At 45.2% G+C, this 18,177-nt stretch overlaps 7 protein-coding genes across 7 annotated transcripts; 3 read left to right on the plus strand and 4 right to left on the minus strand.

The window, feature by feature from the left end:
- Positions 1 to 871: 871 nt before the first annotated feature.
- On the minus strand, positions 872 to 3,202 carry BDV37DRAFT_263502 (putative COP9 subunit 3). Its single transcript, XM_032083564.1, has 5 exons — positions 2,857 to 3,202; positions 2,503 to 2,739; positions 1,992 to 2,447; positions 1,767 to 1,919; positions 872 to 1,699 (listed from the first exon to the last, which is right to left on the minus strand). Exons 1-5 carry the CDS (start codon positions 3,001 to 3,003, stop codon positions 1,214 to 1,216), a joined length of 1,479 nt encoding a protein of 492 aa, XP_031935639.1. The 5' UTR covers positions 3,004 to 3,202; the 3' UTR covers positions 872 to 1,213.
- A 164-nt stretch (positions 3,203 to 3,366) lies between these two features.
- On the plus strand, positions 3,367 to 4,950 carry BDV37DRAFT_32397 (glutamate-5-semialdehyde dehydrogenase). Its single transcript, XM_032090451.1, has 3 exons — positions 3,367 to 3,751; positions 3,798 to 3,959; positions 4,013 to 4,950. Exons 1-3 carry the CDS (start codon positions 3,451 to 3,453, stop codon positions 4,912 to 4,914), a joined length of 1,365 nt encoding a protein of 454 aa, XP_031935640.1. The 5' UTR covers positions 3,367 to 3,450; the 3' UTR covers positions 4,915 to 4,950.
- Positions 4,951 to 4,956: 6 nt separating this feature from the next.
- On the minus strand, positions 4,957 to 6,035 carry BDV37DRAFT_263508 (60S ribosomal protein eL18). The gene is made up of 4 exons (XM_032083565.1): positions 5,974 to 6,035; positions 5,752 to 5,856; positions 5,322 to 5,689; positions 4,957 to 5,251 (listed from the first exon to the last, which is right to left on the minus strand). The coding sequence occupies exons 1-4, from the start codon at positions 5,975 to 5,977 to the stop codon at positions 5,174 to 5,176; spliced, it is 555 nt and encodes a 184-aa protein (XP_031935641.1). The 5' UTR covers positions 5,978 to 6,035; the 3' UTR covers positions 4,957 to 5,173.
- A 282-nt stretch (positions 6,036 to 6,317) lies between these two features.
- Positions 6,318 to 8,557, minus strand: BDV37DRAFT_263510 (putative mitochondrial carrier protein). The gene is made up of 5 exons (XM_032083566.1): positions 7,942 to 8,557; positions 7,557 to 7,877; positions 7,190 to 7,468; positions 7,003 to 7,139; positions 6,318 to 6,927 (listed from the first exon to the last, which is right to left on the minus strand). Exons 1-5 carry the CDS (start codon positions 8,047 to 8,049, stop codon positions 6,705 to 6,707), a joined length of 1,068 nt encoding a protein of 355 aa, XP_031935642.1. The 5' UTR covers positions 8,050 to 8,557; the 3' UTR covers positions 6,318 to 6,704.
- A 583-nt stretch (positions 8,558 to 9,140) lies between these two features.
- Positions 9,141 to 11,003, plus strand: BDV37DRAFT_32513 (RNA-binding protein). The gene is made up of 5 exons (XM_032090452.1): positions 9,141 to 9,412; positions 9,720 to 9,776; positions 9,831 to 9,930; positions 9,980 to 10,355; positions 10,419 to 11,003. Exons 1-5 carry the CDS (start codon positions 9,330 to 9,332, stop codon positions 10,469 to 10,471), a joined length of 669 nt encoding a protein of 222 aa, XP_031935643.1. The 5' UTR covers positions 9,141 to 9,329; the 3' UTR covers positions 10,472 to 11,003.
- A 239-nt stretch (positions 11,004 to 11,242) lies between these two features.
- sac6 (fimbrin) lies at positions 11,243 to 14,239 on the minus strand. Its single transcript, XM_032083567.1, has 5 exons — positions 13,913 to 14,239; positions 13,576 to 13,786; positions 12,820 to 13,508; positions 11,765 to 12,747; positions 11,243 to 11,702 (listed from the first exon to the last, which is right to left on the minus strand). Exons 1-5 carry the CDS (start codon positions 13,933 to 13,935, stop codon positions 11,668 to 11,670), a joined length of 1,941 nt encoding a protein of 646 aa, XP_031935644.1. The 5' UTR covers positions 13,936 to 14,239; the 3' UTR covers positions 11,243 to 11,667.
- Positions 14,240 to 15,158: 919 nt separating this feature from the next.
- On the plus strand, positions 15,159 to 18,163 carry BDV37DRAFT_276184 (DDHD family phospholipase; the record flags this gene model as incomplete). Its single annotated transcript, XM_032085521.1, has 4 exons — positions 15,159 to 15,795; positions 15,890 to 16,640; positions 16,781 to 17,971; positions 18,037 to 18,163. 4 exons carry the CDS (start codon positions 15,159 to 15,161, stop codon positions 18,161 to 18,163), a joined length of 2,706 nt encoding a protein of 901 aa, XP_031935645.1.
- Positions 18,164 to 18,177: the final 14 nt, after the last annotated feature.

The following is an 18,177-nucleotide window of genomic DNA, read 5'->3' on the forward strand; positions in this document are numbered from 1 at the left end:
AGTTACTATAATAAATTATATATATTATAATAATAATATAACTAAATATATTAATAATACAATGAACTTATAATATTAATAAAATATCCTATATTATTAATATAGAGAATTATAGTAGTAATATTATTAAAAAGAATATATAAAAATACTTATTTTATATATTTAATTTAATTCTTTATAATTAATTTAAATTATTATTATAAAATTACCTTTAATAATATAATTAATTTTAACTTATTTATACTTTTTTTAATATTCAATATATATATTTAATAGATCTAGTTTTTTAAATTTAAATTTAATATTAATAGTAATCTTATATTAACTGTATTTCTATAACGATAGTAGTCTAATATTAACAGTAGTCTTAGAATAACTTCTACCCTACTAAGACCACATCCCAATAACGATAGAAGTCGAGGAGCGACTTCAGGTTAGTAACCCTTGAAACGTGGTCCGCTAACTGGTCACAGACTTGATGACGAAGCCCCGGGCGTAACAAGCAGGCTTAAAGATAATACCAATTTAGGCCCTTAACATGTAACAATATTCAGATTAAGTTCTTTAAAATTATTATTTTTTCTATAGAATTATATACTAGAATAGAAGGAGTGTCAATTAATTAAGTTTTAATTTCTATATACTTCTTCCTCTATGTACATGTATATAGATATCTATACCGGGGCACTGTTGCTCGCTTACCGGACCACCTGACCATGTGACTATACTGGTGCCTTGAGCTGCCTGCTGTTACAATATACTTTATTTAATATATTATTCAATATTAAAATAAAGAAAGCCAAAGATAGTATAACTAGGATAAAGCTTTGCAAAATAATTTTATAATATATTCTCAGCTCATTGATATATTGCGCTCTGTATGTCTTGCTGCAGTGATCCTCGATCTCCTGGCCTCCCGGTATGATTGTAAGAGATAGAGCCAGGGCACCCTATTCCACAAGGCCAAAAAGTCAGAATAATTCGGGGTCAACGACCCCGAAGCCCTGGGACTGACTTATATAACCCGCCGTTACAATGATATATCCAGTATAGCCACCGTCCAATCAGGCTTTAAAGCCTTTTTTATAGTTTCTGCTTCGTAGCCGAACCAGCTCGCCTTGCACGAGGGTGATACTGGAGGGGCAATTCCGTAGGTACCCTTAAAATAGGCCAAGTAAAAAGTGTGAAGCACATCATTCGTTGCTTTAGTATTTCAATGGATATCACCCATAATATCTTCTTCAATGTCAACCCCACCGGCCGCCTCGTCAAGTGGGCTCTTTCCAGAATTGTCAGACCACCTGAGGCTCTTCTGCGAAAACAGAAAATGCTCATCACTCAGCTCCAGCCCATGGTTGGATTGATAAATATTTTGCGCAATACAAGCCAATTGGCGGCCCTCTTTCACTATCTTCCCCCGTGCACATAGTTCCCGCGAATAGAGGGACTTTATTGGATTGGAAAATCGAAGCATTGTAGTGTTGTCAGGGTTATGTGATTGTAGCAAGACAGCATTGAAAGCCCCTGACATTACCAGTGATGCCACAAATGACTCAACTTCACGGAGCGGGGATGAGCAATCGGATGCCTGCTGTGTTACATCTGCCATCGTAAGGGCAGAAAACGTCCTCCCTAATTTCAGGGTCATGCATTTATTGAATGCCTTGATTACTTGGTGGACAAGGCCGGTGTTATTGTCCTAGATATCAATAAGCACATCAACAAGGCAACACCACAGGAGTCAAGAATTCCGGTTTACAACTTACTACGCGCCAAATGGACTGTGCAGCTTCAGCTTCGGCGTTTAACCTTTGATAATCACCCTTCACGAATGCATCGGCCAGTGAGGTATATGGCTTCACCAAGGACTGATATGCTCTGATAACATGTGAGGAGACAACATCAGGATGTGCGGTCAACTGTCAAAGAACGACACCAGTTAGCTGGAGGCTGCACACTTTTAGAGGTGGTATCTTCGCCTGGGAGATTACCTTTCCGTTTCGCAACAGGTTGACCAAGAGCCACTTTTTGTACCCTTCTACCATAATCTTGCTGACGGCGTTTGTGACAGGGCAGGATATCACTATGCTCAAATAGTGAAGTGCCCTATCCCACCTTTTTAGCGCCATGTATATCATTGCACCATAGAGAAAAAATTGCAGATGGTCTCTGTATGTCAACTGCTTGGAAAATCCAGAAGCATTGGTTATAAACGCTGTACTAGAATCGTGTTCCCCGCAAAGCAAAGGCTGATGATAATTCTGATAAGCCTGTCCAGTAACAGTAGGAAAATGACAAACCTGTCTCTCCAAAACTGGCACTGCAAGGTTATACGACCTAGACATCAAAGTGAGTTTAATAAACGTAGTGTGAACTGACGTGAGGACCTCAGACAAGGGGTCAAGTCGAAGTATGGCATCCCTGACAGCTAGAACTGCCAGGAGTGGCTTTTCCGCGATGCAGGTCAGCGTAATGACCAAAACAAGTAATGTTTATTATTACCTTGGAGACAGCCTGCGCAGCATGGACCACAAGCTGTACTAGTCGGCGCCATTCGTGACCAGCATACCGTATTTGAAAAGGATCAAAGCTTCTCAAAAACCGAATAGCCTTGAGCCATAGTTCTCGCCCGGGATAAATTTGCTCGGGTAGCCGGCTCCTGTTACTGCCCTGGAGGGACTGGATCTTAAGAAGCAAGACTGATAAATAAGACAGGGTGTGTAGATAAGGATCGAGGTTCTATAAACGCGCAATGGCGATTGTAAGCTAGCGAAATCCCCGCACTTGAAGGGAGCAGGACTGCATTGATTCTCATGTCTCCCCTCCCTAAAAATTGTTTAAAAGGCCTCGGCTTACATCTAGCAAATATTCACTGGCCACTGAAAGCTCAGAAGCTCTACTCGGCTGTTGAAGGTATGTGATGAGGTCACGGATCCGCCTGTCATAGTCTTCATCGGAGCTACCTGATGACACTGAGGTGAGTTGCGAAAGAAACTCGGCCATTTCTCACGAACAAACAGGATTTCGAAGGCCAGCCTGAATGTGATATAAATCTAACACTTAGAAGAGTCGAAATATGATAGCCTGATGAGAATAGGTGATTCGGTGCTTTGTGCGAAAGGAAGTACGTATCGCGCCTACAATATTACGCTATGCACGGAGTACTGGCTTCACATATCAATAGATGCTGCACACCGCCTGCCTAATGTATTACATACAACACCCCTCTTCTTGAATATTTACGGGGTAATTCCCCCACCACAACTGGGTGAGTCAGTCTAGCGCCCGCAAGTCCTCCAAAACTGTTGAGAAAAAAAATTTTAATTACTGCAATCCTTCAAATCATTATCTATTTGATCCTATCACACATTGATACTTTTTTTTTATCACTTTTGGACCCTGCCACGGGCGCAGACGCACACACACACCTCTCTATCGAAGTCCGCACAAATGTCCCTTACCGAGTCTTCTGCTATTGATATCGCTAGGACTGCTTCTCTAGCATCTCGAGGCTTGGCAACTTTATCTGATGCCGACCGCAATGGGGCTTTGACAGCACTACATGATGCGTTGTTAATGCATAAGGATTCTATATTGGAAGCAAATGCGAAGGATGTTGAGATGGCGAGTCAGGCCGCTGCTAGTGGTAATCTAAGCCAAAGTGTTCTTAAGAGACTTGACTTGTCACGACCGGGAAAATACGATGATATGCTGAAGGGCATACTTGATGTCCGGGATTTACAAGACCCGAGTAGGTATATCGAATGATTACGTAACTATTACTGACTATATTGAAGTTGGACATGTGACTCTGAGGACACTTCTTGATGACGATCTAGTGCTTGAAAGAGTGAGCTGTCCTATAGGTGTCCTGTTGATAATCTTTGAGGCGCGCCCCGAAGTTATTGCGAATATAGCCGCTTTATCTATTAAGTCGGGAAATGCTGCAATTCTCAAAGGTACGTGTTCATAGAAAGCTCGTCGCTTGTTGTTCCCCACTAAAGTCAGAAAGGCGGCAAGGAATCTACGGAGTCTTTTGTTGCTATCTCGCAGGTTATTTCGGACGCCATATCGAGTACTCAGGTTCCCAAATCGTCAGTGCAGCTTGTGAAAACGAGGGATGTGATTTCTTCCTTACTAGCCCAAGACTCATTCATCGATCTTGTCATACCTCGCGGGTCGAATGACCTCGTTCGATTCGTAAAGGACAACACAAAGATCCCTGTTCTCGGACACGCTGATGGTCTTTGTTCCGCATACCTTCATTTTGATGCAGATCCGGAGGTCGCGGTTAAGGTCATTGTGGACTCAAAGACTGACTATCCAGCTGCATGCAATTCCCTAGAGACATTACTTGTACACCAAGATGCTCTTGAGACTATGTTTCCTACTATTGCAGATGCCTTGTTCTCTAAGGGAGTGTCTCTTCGTTGTGACGCACCAGCTAGGGCCGCATTAATGAAGACCTTGCCGGCTGCACCGAGTCATCTGCTCCAGGATGCTATCGAATCGGATTATCGCACCGAGTTTTTGGATCTCATCCTCGCAGTGAAAACGATAGCCTCAGCGCCATCCGGAAGTTCGTCGGTTGAAGCCGCGGTCGCTCACATCAACTCACACTCCTCTAAGCATACTGATATCATTTTGACAAGATCAAAGGACATTGCGGACATTTTCATGAAAGGTGTTGACAGCGCTGGTGTATTCTGGAATGCATCAACAAGATTCGCAGATGGGATGAGGTATGGATTTGGCACGGAGGTTGGCATCAGCACAAATAAAATTCATACCAGAGGACCTGTAGGGTTAGATGGCTTAACCATCTACAAGTATCTGATCCGGGGTGATGGTCATCGGGCATGTGATTATTCTGAAGGAGGTAAAAGATGGAAACATCAAAGCCTACCACTTTAGTTAACTAGCATAACTAATTCAACTCGCCCAGAGTCTGAAATTATCGTTGGTATAAACTTCAATTTTCATTCAGCTCCAACTCCTCTACCTGAAATTTCATTCATATCCGTAAGAGTCGCTGCTGTATCAGCTAAAGAGCTTTGGAAGCTAGCCGTATTTCTAAAAGGTTGCACATGATCACAAAGCTCTGCGCATGTAGTATTTCCATGGTTACGACAGTTCCGACCCTGATACAAGATATTTTTCGTAATAAGCTCCTTTAAACCTTGAAGCCACGCGACCTTCTCCTTCCACGGGCCCTCTCAAACTTGCGTCCCTTGCTTCGCACATAGGGTTTCTATTGAGTATTAGTCTAAACTCTCCTGATTGCGGCCTCCTAGAAAGTAGGCTTATATGAAAAGACTTGCCTTGTGGCTGTGGGGACCAAAGCCGAAGTGCTTGACGGCCTCACGAGCGTTCTTGGGTCCACGGAGAAGCAGAGTGTTTGCTCCAGTAGGAGCCCGGAGAGCAAGTTGATCCAGGGTCAAGGTCTCTCCACCGGCCTTCTCGATCCTGGCTCTGGCAGTAGCAGTAAAGCGCAGGGCAGCCACAGACAGCTTTGGGACGTTAAGCAGGCGGTTGTCGTCAGTGACAGAGCCAATAACGACGATGGTCTTGCCCTTGTGCGCGTCAGTCACGTTGGAAGCGATACGCGACAGAGAAACAGGTGGGCGGTTAATCCTCGACATGAAAAGACGACGCAGCACGACCTTGTTGAAGTTGGAGTCCGTGCGACCTATTAAAGACCACTAATCAGTTTTCCGTCGGTTTATGCCATCGGAATGGTCTCTTTCATACGGGCGAGGAAGCGATAAAGCTTCACCAAAACTTGCAGATAGACATTCTCGCTTTTCGGCGCCTTGCGATGGCTGCTACGCACATGGTGGCGATCCAAGTCGATACCTGCGCTCGAATGTTAGCTTCATACATTGTAGAATAACCTGAACAATGCTTTCGAAGCGTGTCCGATAACATAATTCTGCCGAGATGGTGTGTGGTGATATATGATTGTAAACGTACCCATGGCTGCTAAGACTGATGGGACACCTGGGAGTTGGCTAGCTCTCGCACCCGTATGCAAAAATGAAACTCTTGAGGTTTTTGATCTACGATTTTCAGATGGACGGTGTGTGCGGGTTGAGCCCTAACCTAGAGCAAATCGGGAAGTATTGGGGGCAAATTGCGGCACCTGAAAACTAAGGCATTTAGAACTTCCAATCTACAGTGCATTGCTCCACTGTTCACTTACATGCCGAGGTGTATGTCATTGGATGAATACATTTTACTAGTACTAGTTTTACTACTAGTAGTAGCAGGCACCAGTAAAAATAGCAGCAGGATTAAGGTTTGTAATTGGTCAAAACAGAAGACCTATAATAATTGAAGAAAGAGAACTCCGCTCCATTAATAGTAGATAGAACTAACCCTGCCTTCAATAGAAGCACACTTTCTCATTTCGCTGGTATACTCTATCTTTTGGTGGGTTGCTTAATTTCTTCCTAATATTTCTCACTCGTGTAATGTAACGCTAGATACACTCATAGTCATATAGCATGTTTCGGATTGCTTAAAACTAAGCAACCTAGTACCCTGCATAGTTTACTTAAAATAGCCAGGTACACCAACTGGTTTCCACATCGAGAACATCTGGTATAAAGCAATGTTCATGTGGCAATCCTCCAAGCTACGACATCATCGTAGAGAGGTGAAACTTAGGATCGGCGATATATCCCTTCCGAGTCGGGACGATGTCATTTGTCATTCAGCTGGACAAGAAAATCTCTCGTTAGCTCAAAGCTGAGCCAACTACTCGCCATGCTCGGTGCCACTTTCAAAAGATTGGGGACGATTCCTTTAAACAGACCACGCGTTCCCTCTTCTGCAACAATGACTTTCACGGCGTCCCAGACGGATGCATACTGATAGCCCATTCCAGACATTGTATTGATCTGGAAACGCCGCCGTAGAACATCACTAACGACCGGTTAGTGCCAATAGGGGTAGAGGGAGGGAGTGACAAGAATGTCGGAAGTTTGCAAGCAATCTTACAATGGATAAGTACATGTTTGAGCCACTGCTCCTGAAATAGCACCCGCTAGTAGTTTACGCAGTGAACTAGGAGTCTTGTCACCGTCGGGAGTCAGATACTTTCGAACCGATTCGTATGTCATGAAATTTAAACCAACCTTGGAATTCTCAGTATATCGTAAAGTGCCAAGAGGATCACAGAACTTACATATGGGGCGACACCGGCCACGGTTGGAATGATTCCGCGATAGAGTGCCAAGATACCACCCTCGGTCTTGTATATTAAGACCATAGTGCTGAACATGCCCGGTAGCTTCCCGCTGCCATCGCGCTGACCGAGGGCTGCGAACGACGCTGATTGAATAGAAAGACGTGTCCGAACAATGTCAAGAGGGTAAGTTATAGTGACTGAGGTAATTCCAGCGGCGCCTCCGCAAATGAGCCGGCGTACTGGTGACAATTCAGCATCCGGAGCTGGCTCTGCAAACTAAACTGCAAGATAAGCATACAACCTCTTAAAGTGATGACGAAGATGGGAACAGATTATAGAATACAAAGGGTGCTAGATGACTTACCCTTTTGTAAAAATTGTAACTTCCAAATTGAACCGCAGAGTAAGGGATTATGCGAATGCAATTGGTACCATTGCCCCGCATAAACCCTCTCCACCCTTCCTCTTTGCCGATCTTTACAAGAGCCTTCCATATAGATAACTTGTACTCTTCCCTGCCAACACTCTGTATTTGAAGCAGGATTTTTAGTCGTTCAAGTGGCGACACGATGGTTCTGGATACCGCACCTGCCACGCCCCCAGCAATAAAAGCTGCCACGACAGGTTCCGCAATTCTGCCCTTAATATCACCAACGAGTTTGCTGCTGTTTCCCGAAGATGCTTCCTAAAAACTCGTTGAGCCAGGGAACTCGATTCTTCTCTTAATAACTGGAATATCCCCATCCTACCTTGATCGAAGCGGAATTCGGCGGCAATTGAGTTAACTTGGCCAAAGTATTGTCCCTTGAAGTTTTCGATTCATCGTGACGAACCGATTCCTGACGATCCAGACTCATGTTGAAGTGGGCGATTTACAGAAGCAGCAGTGGTATCCCGAATCGCTCCTAATGAGGTGGTTTGGAGTTTGATATTCAGGTATATCGATGGCTCACTTGCTTTTCGAGACTCCTCTTTACTAGCCGTTACGTATGCCGGCGTCGGAGCTCACTGAAATCAGCAGACACTTGAACCTATATTGAGATATAGTCACAGCAGGAAAACCCTTTGAAATTCGTCTGGCTGACGTCGCACAGGCCATAAATAAACATAGGTCAACTGGAAAATCAGAGTGACATGGCCAGAAGCCCCGACTATCGGAATGAAGCTTGCAAACAGCACGAAGCGGAAGCAGTAAATAATACAATTGATCGTTGGGTAATAACTAGATTATCATCTGGAAAAGAAGTTGGGTACCATAGATAAGGAAATTTATAAGACGCTCGTCAAGGTTAATGAGTGGTTCTTTTCAACATCAAGAGGGAAATAAATCGAAGACGCGCTGACCCAAACGAGGCATCATTGCGGCGGCTTGTCGAACATTAGTAGTTTGGCGTCAGGGATGGGTGGGCCGAGCCCCATGCTTTGGTAATTTTACAAGAAAAGCAGAACCCGCCATGCACAACACATAGTATAAAAGAGGTATGCGGGCTATATATATTGGGGGAAATATTGAATCCCATGGAGTTTCGATATCCCAGATACTCATCACCCAATGTATCATCGCATGAAACTTAATAACACTGGGGGGCATCACTGATGTAAAATAGGCATTAATGGTACAAACCACGGCAAAGACCATGCACTACCTACGGAGTAGTAAGTAGCATGTACAGAGAATTGTACGGGATACTGTACTTCCCAACAAAATTCTACATGGGGAGCTCTGGAATACAGTACTGTTATTGTATGTAGATAGGTATAGTACTATGTATGTGGGGGGCGAGGTAGTGGCATGCAGCTACGGAGTACATATACCTACTATCACAGTTGGCAAGAAGTACTGTGTAGGTACTCTGGACATGGTTATGGTTATGGTTATTATTATGTACATATTTTGAATGACTAATAACTAAAGGGGCTTTTTTCATAACTAACTGTGGCTGGGTTAGTTCGCTTGTGGCATGTGCACTTTCCTGTAGTCTTGTTCGAAACTTGCTCTTGTTCCTTTACCATTTCTTGTTCTTATTTCCACCCAACCTTGTTAGCTAGACCAGTTTGCCCTTGTGTCAATACATTATCTTCTAACTTAAACATAATATTGCTGGTGTATACAAAGAGACATCCGACTTCTCAGACAATGTCTCGTCCTGGCACCACGCTCTATGTCACCGGTTTCGGGCACGGAACTCGAGCTCGCGACCTTGCCTACGAATTCGAACGGTATGTGCCGCTCGTCGATTGCTACACGCTACCATGACCAGACGACTCGTTTCCATCTCGCAATCTACACCTCGGTTGATCCTCGCAATGCCGACGTTGGAGCAGGACCTCCCTTACTGTCCTGATATTTGCTTGTTGCATCACTCGTCGTCTCCTTGAAATACACTCCCTTCGAAGACTCATTATGGCCCCGGCACTTTTGCTAGCTATCATCACCCGTTTATACACTTTTGTCTTTGGTCATTAAGCAATATTATCTTGGTTGTCTGTTTAAACCCCGCGAGTCTTTGTTCTAACTTAGCTTTAGTTATGGGCGCCTTGTCCGATGTGACATCCCAGCACCGCGTACTCCTTCCAGCAGACTGTGTGTCGTGACATACCCGCTCGATTTCTTGACATTCTTTCTAACGATATCAAGGTTTGCCTTCGTGGAGTATGAGAGTCGTCGTGATGCCGACGATGCATACCATGAAATGCATAACAAACGAATTGGACGTGATGATTTATTGAAAATTGAAGTGAGTCCCGCGTCATCTAGTCAGAAGCCAACATCTAACTCGTGCAAAGTGGGCTCGCACTCCACCATCTGCTTCTTGGAGGTTTGATTCTGGCCGGGACCGCCGGCGAGATCGTACACCGCCACGCCGTGGTCGTTCACCGTCGCCTCGCCGTGCCCGTGGCGATTATTCTCCTCGTAGGGACGACAGGTACGAACGCGATTACGACCGACATGATCGTGATTATGACCGGCGCGACCGGGATTATGACCGACGTGACCGTGACTATGATCGCCGTGACCGTGACCGCGAACGTTCCCGTGACCGTTCTCGTAGCCCTGATGAGAGAGAGCGTGATGTCAAAGATGATAGGGAACGCCGTGACGATGAACGTGAGCGCCGTGACGATGAGCGTGAGAATGGCCCAAATGGAGAAGAGAGAAAAGGTATGAAATTCTGAATAGCCATCACTTTTACCTAGTCTCCCTCATTGTTACTTATCAATCTAGCTCTTCTAGACCCTTTAACTTCTGCCCATGATGAACTTGATACTGCTGAGTAGGTTGCCTTCATCCCAAAAACCGGTACTAGCACCCTGTCGGTGGTCATGGTCTTAGCCGCCGAGGCCAAAGAGAAAAGAAAGACAAGAAAGACAAAGGAAAAGGAAGAAGAATTCGAGAGGTGGAGAGAGCTATTACCAGCTCTTGTTTTACATTGATGGTTCGGCCATTATAAGCATAGTGGTTCCATGCCATGAGATTGCACCGGTATTTGATCAGATTCTGTCGTCTCCCTGCTTTTTGCTATATTGCCCCCCCCTCCCCCCCTCTCCCCTCTCCCTTCCCCCGTCTTCCTCTTTAATGCCCTTAATTCGTTTTACCGCAGTTTTTTCTTTTTCGTTATCGGGAAACCGGAGGAGATGGGAGACGAATAAAGACGAGGACTTGGACCTAGTGCTGTGGTGATGGATCGATCTTATTGGGACCTTGACTTGATCAATCCACGTTGAAATCTTTATCAGCGGCTCGAATTTTCACCGAACGCCCACCGAGCGATCGTTTATTCCCCCGTTCCGCCCACGCCAGTGTATGTCGTCCTTTTGTCCGTCACGATCCGCAGCGGTCCGTCATACGTCTAAATCGCTGTTTAATATGAAGACGATTAGCATTCCCTTTTACCGTCCTGTACGACCGGTCGTTACGAGTTCCGGCAACCGATTGTAATGTAGAGCAGAGCACATGTATATCTGTAGTACATACATGGATCGTAAGGAAACTTGAAAGTAGGACGCAGTTCCTGGTGATGTGCTCCCCGATCACCTATTGGTGGCCTATGCGCAACTTAATTACTGAATTGCTTTGCAATATAATGATCTAGCTGAACGTTTCGGATGAACGCAAACCAAAAATGCTACTTTGGGTATGGCCCATCATGTATTAACCTTCATTAATTGGTGGTGTAGATTACTTGTACTTCACCATTGGCTGAAGATACCATATATGAAAGGAAATGAGATAAAGGTAAAAGGAATGAAACTACTGCCAAGTTTAAGGCATTGACACAAGGGTCATTCCTTCGAAATTTGGTTCTTACGGTGGCCAAGGTCTATAAACATGTCCGAAAACTTATACCAGGTTAATAAAGCTGCACACATAGCAAGGCAATAACCAATCAAAAGAAAGAAAATGGGAAGACAGCTGAGAACAGAATGGGGTCTGACACTCCCCATCATAGCACAATAAAACTCTCATGATGAGCTTATTGCATCTTCTCATATGTAGCCATAAGGGAGCCTTGTTCATGGAGGTTAGCTTTTTACATTGACTCAAGATCAGTTTCGTAAAAGCAAACTCACCAATGAATGTAGTCACTAAACGAGAGCGGACCTGGCAAATATCTTCAGGAACCAACCAGATGGTTGCACCTAGCTTTCTTGCTATACTGATGCTCAACTTGGCATTTAAGTATGCTTCTTCGTCACTGCGGCCTGGAGTTACAATCTCATAGTCCACGTAGCTACTCCTCATGCCGTTAAGTACGTCAAGGAGGAAGATTCCCGAGCCGATTGACTGATCCTTGAAACTGCGTATCGACGAAGTCCTGCCGCCTCTGCGGGACATGTCATTTGCCCACCGGATCATCTCCGAGTCCGTAATCTCACGCTTACCCATCCGCTGCGCCAAGCTCGACAGTGTGTTTGTGATATCTTTCCGCATTAGTTGCCAAACTAGCCCCAGTGTAAGAGTACGCTGTCCATCAGTGATATCAGCCCCCTGAACACCAACAAGAGAAAAGCCGATATTCTTTCCAAGCTCTGTGGCATAGTTCGTATTTTCAACCGCTTTGAAACGCATCATTTCACCACCAGAGGTTGGTGGTCTGTTGACATGCCTCCAATTAACACTTCCGGGAATTACTTTATCATATGCCTGGAGGAGAATAGTGCCATCCCGAAGATCATCAAAAAGAGAGTTAACAGCTGGTTGGACATCCAGCGAATTTAACCAAAGCGTAAAGACTCTAGCTTCACGCTCTCCCTCAGCATCGAAGTCTTCGACTTCGAGCTTCTCTTCTTCAGTGATAGGATCAAGACCTGGAATTGTGTTAAATAAATTGGCCACAAAGGCAAGGTTAAGTTTGGGGTTCCCAGCAACGAGTGAGGTTGGGGTCAAAAACTTTCGACAACCCAGTTTATCCGCGTTAGCTAGAACCTGCTCAGCACGCTGAAGCAAATCTTGTGTTTGCAAGGGACCTCGTGAACAAGCATCGGGTGCCAGTTGGTTGAGAAGAACTGTATAATTTTCACCATCTTTCACATCAGTTGAAAAGTTTGTCACCCTGCAGTATTGATCAGTAAATGTCTATGCATCCCCTGACATTATCCGGAGAAAACACAGGATGGCAACATACTGTCTGTTCCATTTTGCATTCCTTAGATGATAATTGAACCAACGCAACAATATCTGTTCAGGAGGCAAACGTAAAAATTGCTCCAAGGTTTCATCTTCTTCAAGAAGTCTATAAAGCTCAGGGTGAAGTTTGATGTCGATTTTCCCCAAAAGACCTCGGCGAATAATCTGCCAGATCAGGCCAAGGATGAGATGTTCGCGCACTTCTATTATATCACCACTTCCAATATTCACAACTGAGCAGCCAATACCCTTAGCCGAGTTGATCACTATGTTGTTATTCTCGGACATGTGGAATGCGTTCAATTCCTTGATTTTCTTTCCTGGCTTGTTCAAGACACGCTCATCGATCGTATCTGGGACACTGTCATTGATCAATTTTGCTAGAACCAACCCGTCTTTACATTTATCGAACATCTCGAACGTGTCGGTGGCGAACGGCAGGAAGTGACCAACGTCTGGGTCCCCAGCAAGAACGGCATTGATGTGTCTTGTGAATTCGGTCCTTTCATCCTCATTGATAGTATGAGTTACATTTGCCGATGAACCTTGGACGTGGATTCTTCCTCCTATGCTGCCTTTCGAGACATGGCGAGAGGAGCCAGCGCCATTACCAGGTACTACCGCGGCGGGGCCTGCAGTGCCGGCGAGCCCGCTTTGCCCCGAAGTAGAACGCAGCTTGGAGATAAGCTGTTCCTATCTTAGTTTCTCTATCGTGGAAATAAAAAAAACATTGGCTCGAAATGGAAATACTAACATCCACGTAGTCTTCAAGTTCTACCCGGCGAGAGCTATCCAATTCAACCTCCTTTAGCGCCTGCCGTACGATGTCATATGGCTGGCGTTCTGCTTGTTGAGTAGCTTTGATCACGGTCGCTTCATCCAAGTAGCCTTTATCATCAACATCTAACTTTCTAAAGGCATCTTGGAGAGAGAAGATTTCGCCCTGGTCGAACTGTGGGAACTTCCTACGGAGATGACCATATCAGTGAGACTCATTGCTCAGTAAGTGGGGTAGTAAAAAGATAGACGTCCTGCATAAAAAGTCCAGGAAATGCCAGAAAAGGTAGAGAGAGGGAGAGAGACACACAAACCTTTGAAGCTTGATGACGTTCATTATTGCTTTTCTTTTTCGCCACGCCGGCCGATAACCAACGGAGTGGTTTGTATGTTATGCTGTGGAAAGACACAGGCTAGCGAATGATAGCCAAGGATGGCAAAGGGTTATAATATCTTGGGATATTTCAGGAGAAGATTGTCAATTGAAGAATGATGGCAAAGCAAACCGAAAGTAAGCACTGTCCGTAATTCGGTAGCCTAGGCCTGCACTTGAGATGGTTTGCGTTGGTTTCCCCTGGATGACGGAGTGGGATTTGATGGAAAGCGGAGTGGGGTTTTTGGGCACTAGGAGGGTGGTGACGACGCGGGGACCAGCTGAACTGACAGATTTCTTCAGTATAATAGTTATGAAAGCTACTCAGGAAAACTATGAGATTTAGTTTATTTGTATTGTTTGAATTATTCTACTTTATTGGAATTGTGAAATTCACCTCTTTCGTTAACTTAGACTATTGAATAAGTGGTTTATACTACTAGTAGTCTTTGATATTGGTGATGACGCATGATGATGTCGACCCAAATTATTTGTGCCGTTGGGATCTTCTTACAAGTTCTAATCCATAAATCTCTGTATGTTGTGCCTCACCTACCTACTACATGTTATATGTACACTATCATTACCTTACTATTCTCAGAGGGAGTGAGGTACTACACAAATGTACTTTATGTACATATATACTACCAGTACTAACTGGTATATATCCTCTGTTTCCTTCCCCGTTCTTTGGGGTTTAATCTGGTCACGACACGTTGCCTCAAAAGTGAGCATGTCAAAACTTTGATTAACGTCAGATTCTATCAGTTACTCAGTGCCCCACAACTATTCCTCTTTTTGTTCTTTTTTCCTTCTTCAATTATTCTCTAGTTTTCTTAGCGCTAGAATTCTGAGTCTAGTTACGCACTGATATATTACTCATATACACAGTACTACTGCAGAACTCAAATTTTGTCCTTCAAATGAAGGAGGGGGAAGAAAAAAAGAAAAGAAAAACTAAAAGAGGCATCAGATTTGCAAGTTCTGATCCCGGATCAGTTCAGAGTGTTAATTCCTGGATACATTTTTATTGACCACGCTTAGACTTATTAATTTTACTTCAAATTCAACCTCCCTGAGTTCCCTTGCCGGTCAATCGTTCATTCTTGACCTCGTTCTCATTTGGCAACAAGCAGTAGTTCGTCGAATTGGCTCGCACTTCAACTCTTCGAGCTCTTCAGAGCTCAATGTCAAAGGAGAATCAGAGAGGGACATTCCTGGGGGCGATCTCTCCTTGGAATGTCTCGAGGAGTACGACCCCTCAACCCGTCGGTGGCTGCAATGACAAACCAGACATCTTGCAACGCTCTCAAGGCCAAGACCATACAGTCACTCACAGACATCGCCTTAATCCACAGCGTTATCCCAAAGACTGCCCTTCGTTGCGGGTAAGGTGGTTCTATGCTGTGGACTCCCCAAAATGGAAACCGGCGCTCACAGAGCAAAAGAGGGATACCTCAAAACCTCTTCCGCCCCCCAAGAAATTCGTCCCGTTTTCAGTCAAGGATTCCCAGGCCATTGAAATTGCATTTCAAGATATAGCTGATGTCGAGGGTGGAAAGGGTGGAAATCGACCTGACGAGGCCACTGACACGGCCCAGGATATCACAAAGGTACCTGTCAATGAGGACTATCTTTTCGATGTGGATGTAGAGCGAAGGGAGCTCAGTCCGGCATATTGGATAGGCCCCATATACGAAGTTCGTCGTGGAACATGGTTTATCCAGGACGGCTCCACGATCAAGCCATGTGAAGAGAACCTCGCCACTCAACTTGAGGAGGGCTATCTTAAAATTAAACCGTGGCGTTTTAAAGAAGTCGAAGGTTCGTCATCTTGACCCTTAGGGTCCTCCTAAGGCCTGTGCAGTCATGATCCCTTTTCCAAAAGCACAAAGGCATAAACTCACGCTGCTCTTAGAGCCTAGCACTTTGCGCGATCGTGCTGAAAATGCTGGGCATATGACCCACGTACCCGCAAATGGACTCCACACTTATCGTTTGTTTGGCGCCTACATGAATAGCTTAGTGACATATCAGGATTCCTCTTCAGCATTACTGACAAATGATGACTTCATGTCCCGTGTGAGCACCACGGTATACCAGAAGCTGGGTGGGGTACCAGGTACACGATTAGTGCGCGGCTTCTCTGAGACAAAAAGACAGAAGGAAGCGCCTGATTCGAGAAACCCCAATCGAAAATCAAACCAGGGCTCGGTCTCTACTTCTGAAGCACGCCGCTCAGATAATCAGGATCACTGTGGACTAGAAGGCATGAAGTCTGAAGTAACGGACTCCCATTTTGAGAACAGCACCACCCCTGGGATAAACAAGAGATCAACTCTCGAACGGCAGATGTCATCTCTTGCTAGCGAACCGCAGAATGCGGCTGAGATCGAAGAACAAGCTCGTAGACAAGAAGAGAAGGAAATGGAGGATTCGAGACAGGCTGATGGTAATGATAGAGACCGAGAAATTGATCATCTAGTTCTTGTTACTCACGGGATTGGGCAGCGACTTGGGCTACGGCTAGAGAGTATCAACTTTATCCATGATGTGAATGTCCTACGGAAGACCATGAAAAATGTGTACAAAGTGTCTCCTGATCTTCAGGCCCTCAACTCCGCCTTTGGGGATAAGCACGAGAATTGTCGTGTTCAAGTACTCCCAGTGTAAGTGATTCCATATAGATTCAATCTGTCAAGTTGGTGCACTGATCCCCCGGCCCTCTAGTGGGCTCCTTTCGAGGGAGATGGGGAAGAAGGCCCGAGAAAATGAGCCACGCTGTTAAGCCTTCGCTAATATTGGCCAGATGCTGGAGGCACCTCCTTGATTTTCCCTACCGAGGGGTGAGCCAAAATCGCAAAGAGCTTGATCTTGCAGACGCAGACGTTTTCGAAGATGACCCCTATCCCGGCTTGGCTGATATTACACTCGATAGCGTACCCGCGGTTCGAAATTTAATATCTGATTTGGCAATGGATGTGCTTTTATACCAGAGTGCATACTGCGAGCACATATCGACCATAGTTAAGCAGGAATGCAACCGGATTCTCAAAATATTCAAAAGGAGGAACCCCTCTTTTAGGGGATCAGTGAGTCTCTGTGGGCATTCACTCGGGAGTGCCATTCTCTTTGATATCCTGTGCCGTGAAAAATCCACAGCTGGCTCGCAGGGATCATCTGCTGCTGTGGGACAGCAAGGTAATCCGCCAGCAGCCTGGCAAGACGGGCAACTAGAGTTCGAGTGCAAGGAACTGTTTTGCTTGGGCTCTCCAATCGCACTTTTTCAGATGCTGAAAGGGAAAACTATTGCTGGTCGATCCATGTCGGGAAGTAAAGCAACTAAAAACACTTTCTATGTGGATGGAAAAGACACAACTGTTGAACCATCACCTAGTCAGGCTAACACAGGAATGGGGCCCGATGATAAGCATTTCCATGTTTCTTCTCCGAAATGCGAGCAGCTTTACAATATATTCCATCCTTCTGATCCCATCAGCTATCGCATAGAGCCACTTATATCACCAGCAATGTCGTCGCTCCGGCCACAGCCTTTACCGTCAGTAAAGAAGAGCCTTTGGGCAGCCTCTGGACAAAGCCTTTCAATAATTGGAAGCCGTGTAGGCCAAAGTGTGGGGTCTCTGTGGACCAATTTCACGACAGGCGTCGCGAGTAGCTTGCTTAATCGCAGTCTTGGCCTTAGCGCTGAGGATATTCCTCAACCAAACTCTGCCATCCAATCGCCGCCATCGTTCAACACAGATGCTGATCTCGCAGATAGACTTGATCGGCATCCTACTCTTATAGACTCGGACTTGGAGACGCTTTACGAGGGCTTCCAAAAAATCAAGGATGCACCTGGAAAGAATGCACCAGCTCCTGCAAGCGATGACGCTACTGAGCATCAGGGGAACGAAATTCGTATGAAGAGATTAAGGACCGAGGATGCAAAAGTGAGGTCCCTGAATTCGAATGGGCGAGTTGACTATAGCATACAAGAGTAAGACTCCTTGCGGTACCTGTCAGACCTTTAACATAATGAGAGCGCTAACTCCAAAAAATTAGAGGTGCTTTTGATATATCTATGATTGCCAGCATCGCCAGCCATTTGACGTACTGGGCTGATGAGGACGTTAACCACTTCATGCTTTCACAGATGCTGTCTAGGAGAACTCCTCCACGGGAAGCCTAATTGAGACGGCCTTC

The sequence above is a fragment of the Aspergillus pseudonomiae genome (assembly GCF_009193645.1).
Source record: "Aspergillus pseudonomiae strain CBS 119388 unplaced genomic scaffold BDV37scaffold_123, whole genome shotgun sequence".
Taxonomy (NCBI): domain Eukaryota; kingdom Fungi; phylum Ascomycota; class Eurotiomycetes; order Eurotiales; family Aspergillaceae; genus Aspergillus; species Aspergillus pseudonomiae.

Bases quoted from the DNA above. Each gene is read 5' to 3' on its own strand.
- BDV37DRAFT_32397 (XM_032090451.1), top strand. From the start codon at position 3,451: ATGTCCCTTACCGAGTCTTCTGCTATTGATATCGCTAGGACTGCTTCT. The intron at 3,752-3,797 runs GTAGGTATATCG...ACTATATTGAAG, and splicing joins CCGGGATTTACAAGACCCGA to TTGGACATGTGACTCTGAGG. The intron at 3,960-4,012 runs GTACGTGTTCAT...AAAGTCAGAAAG, and splicing joins AAATGCTGCAATTCTCAAAG to GCGGCAAGGAATCTACGGAG.
- BDV37DRAFT_263508 (XM_032083565.1), bottom strand. The intron at 5,690-5,751 runs GTATGAAAGAGA...GGTCTTTAATAG, and splicing joins GCTTTATCGCTTCCTCGCCC to GTCGCACGGACTCCAACTTC. The intron at 5,252-5,321 runs GCAAGTCTTTTC...AATACTCAATAG, and splicing joins TTGGTCCCCACAGCCACAAG to AAACCCTATGTGCGAAGCAA.
- BDV37DRAFT_263510 (XM_032083566.1), bottom strand. From the start codon at position 8,049: ATGAGTCTGGATCGTCAGGAATCGGTTCGTCACGATGAATCGAAAACT. The intron at 7,878-7,941 runs GTAGGATGGGGA...ACGAGTTTTTAG, and splicing joins CGAATTCCGCTTCGATCAAG to GAAGCATCTTCGGGAAACAG. The intron at 6,928-7,002 runs GTAAGATTGCTT...ACCGGTCGTTAG, and splicing joins CAAACATGTACTTATCCATT to TGATGTTCTACGGCGGCGTT.
- BDV37DRAFT_263502 (XM_032083564.1), bottom strand. From the start codon at position 3,003: ATGGCCGAGTTTCTTTCGCAACTCACCTCAGTGTCATCAGGTAGCTCC. The intron at 2,740-2,856 runs GTAAGCCGAGGC...GCGCGTTTATAG, and splicing joins CCAGTGAATATTTGCTAGAT to AACCTCGATCCTTATCTACA. The intron at 2,448-2,502 runs GTAATAATAAAC...ATCGCGGAAAAG, and splicing joins CTGCGCAGGCTGTCTCCAAG to CCACTCCTGGCAGTTCTAGC.
- sac6 (XM_032083567.1), bottom strand. From the start codon at position 13,935: ATGAACGTCATCAAGCTTCAAAG. The intron at 13,509-13,575 runs GTTAGTATTTCC...AGATAGGAACAG, and splicing joins AACTTGAAGACTACGTGGAT to CTTATCTCCAAGCTGCGTTC. The intron at 12,748-12,819 runs GTATGTTGCCAT...TCAATACTGCAG, and splicing joins AATGCAAAATGGAACAGACA to GGTGACAAACTTTTCAACTG.
- BDV37DRAFT_32513 (XM_032090452.1), top strand. From the start codon at position 9,330: ATGTCTCGTCCTGGCACCACGCTCTATGTCACCGGTTTCGGGCACGGA. The intron at 9,413-9,719 runs GTATGTGCCGCT...ACTTAGCTTTAG, and splicing joins CTTGCCTACGAATTCGAACG to TTATGGGCGCCTTGTCCGAT. The intron at 9,931-9,979 runs GTGAGTCCCGCG...ACTCGTGCAAAG, and splicing joins ATGATTTATTGAAAATTGAA to TGGGCTCGCACTCCACCATC.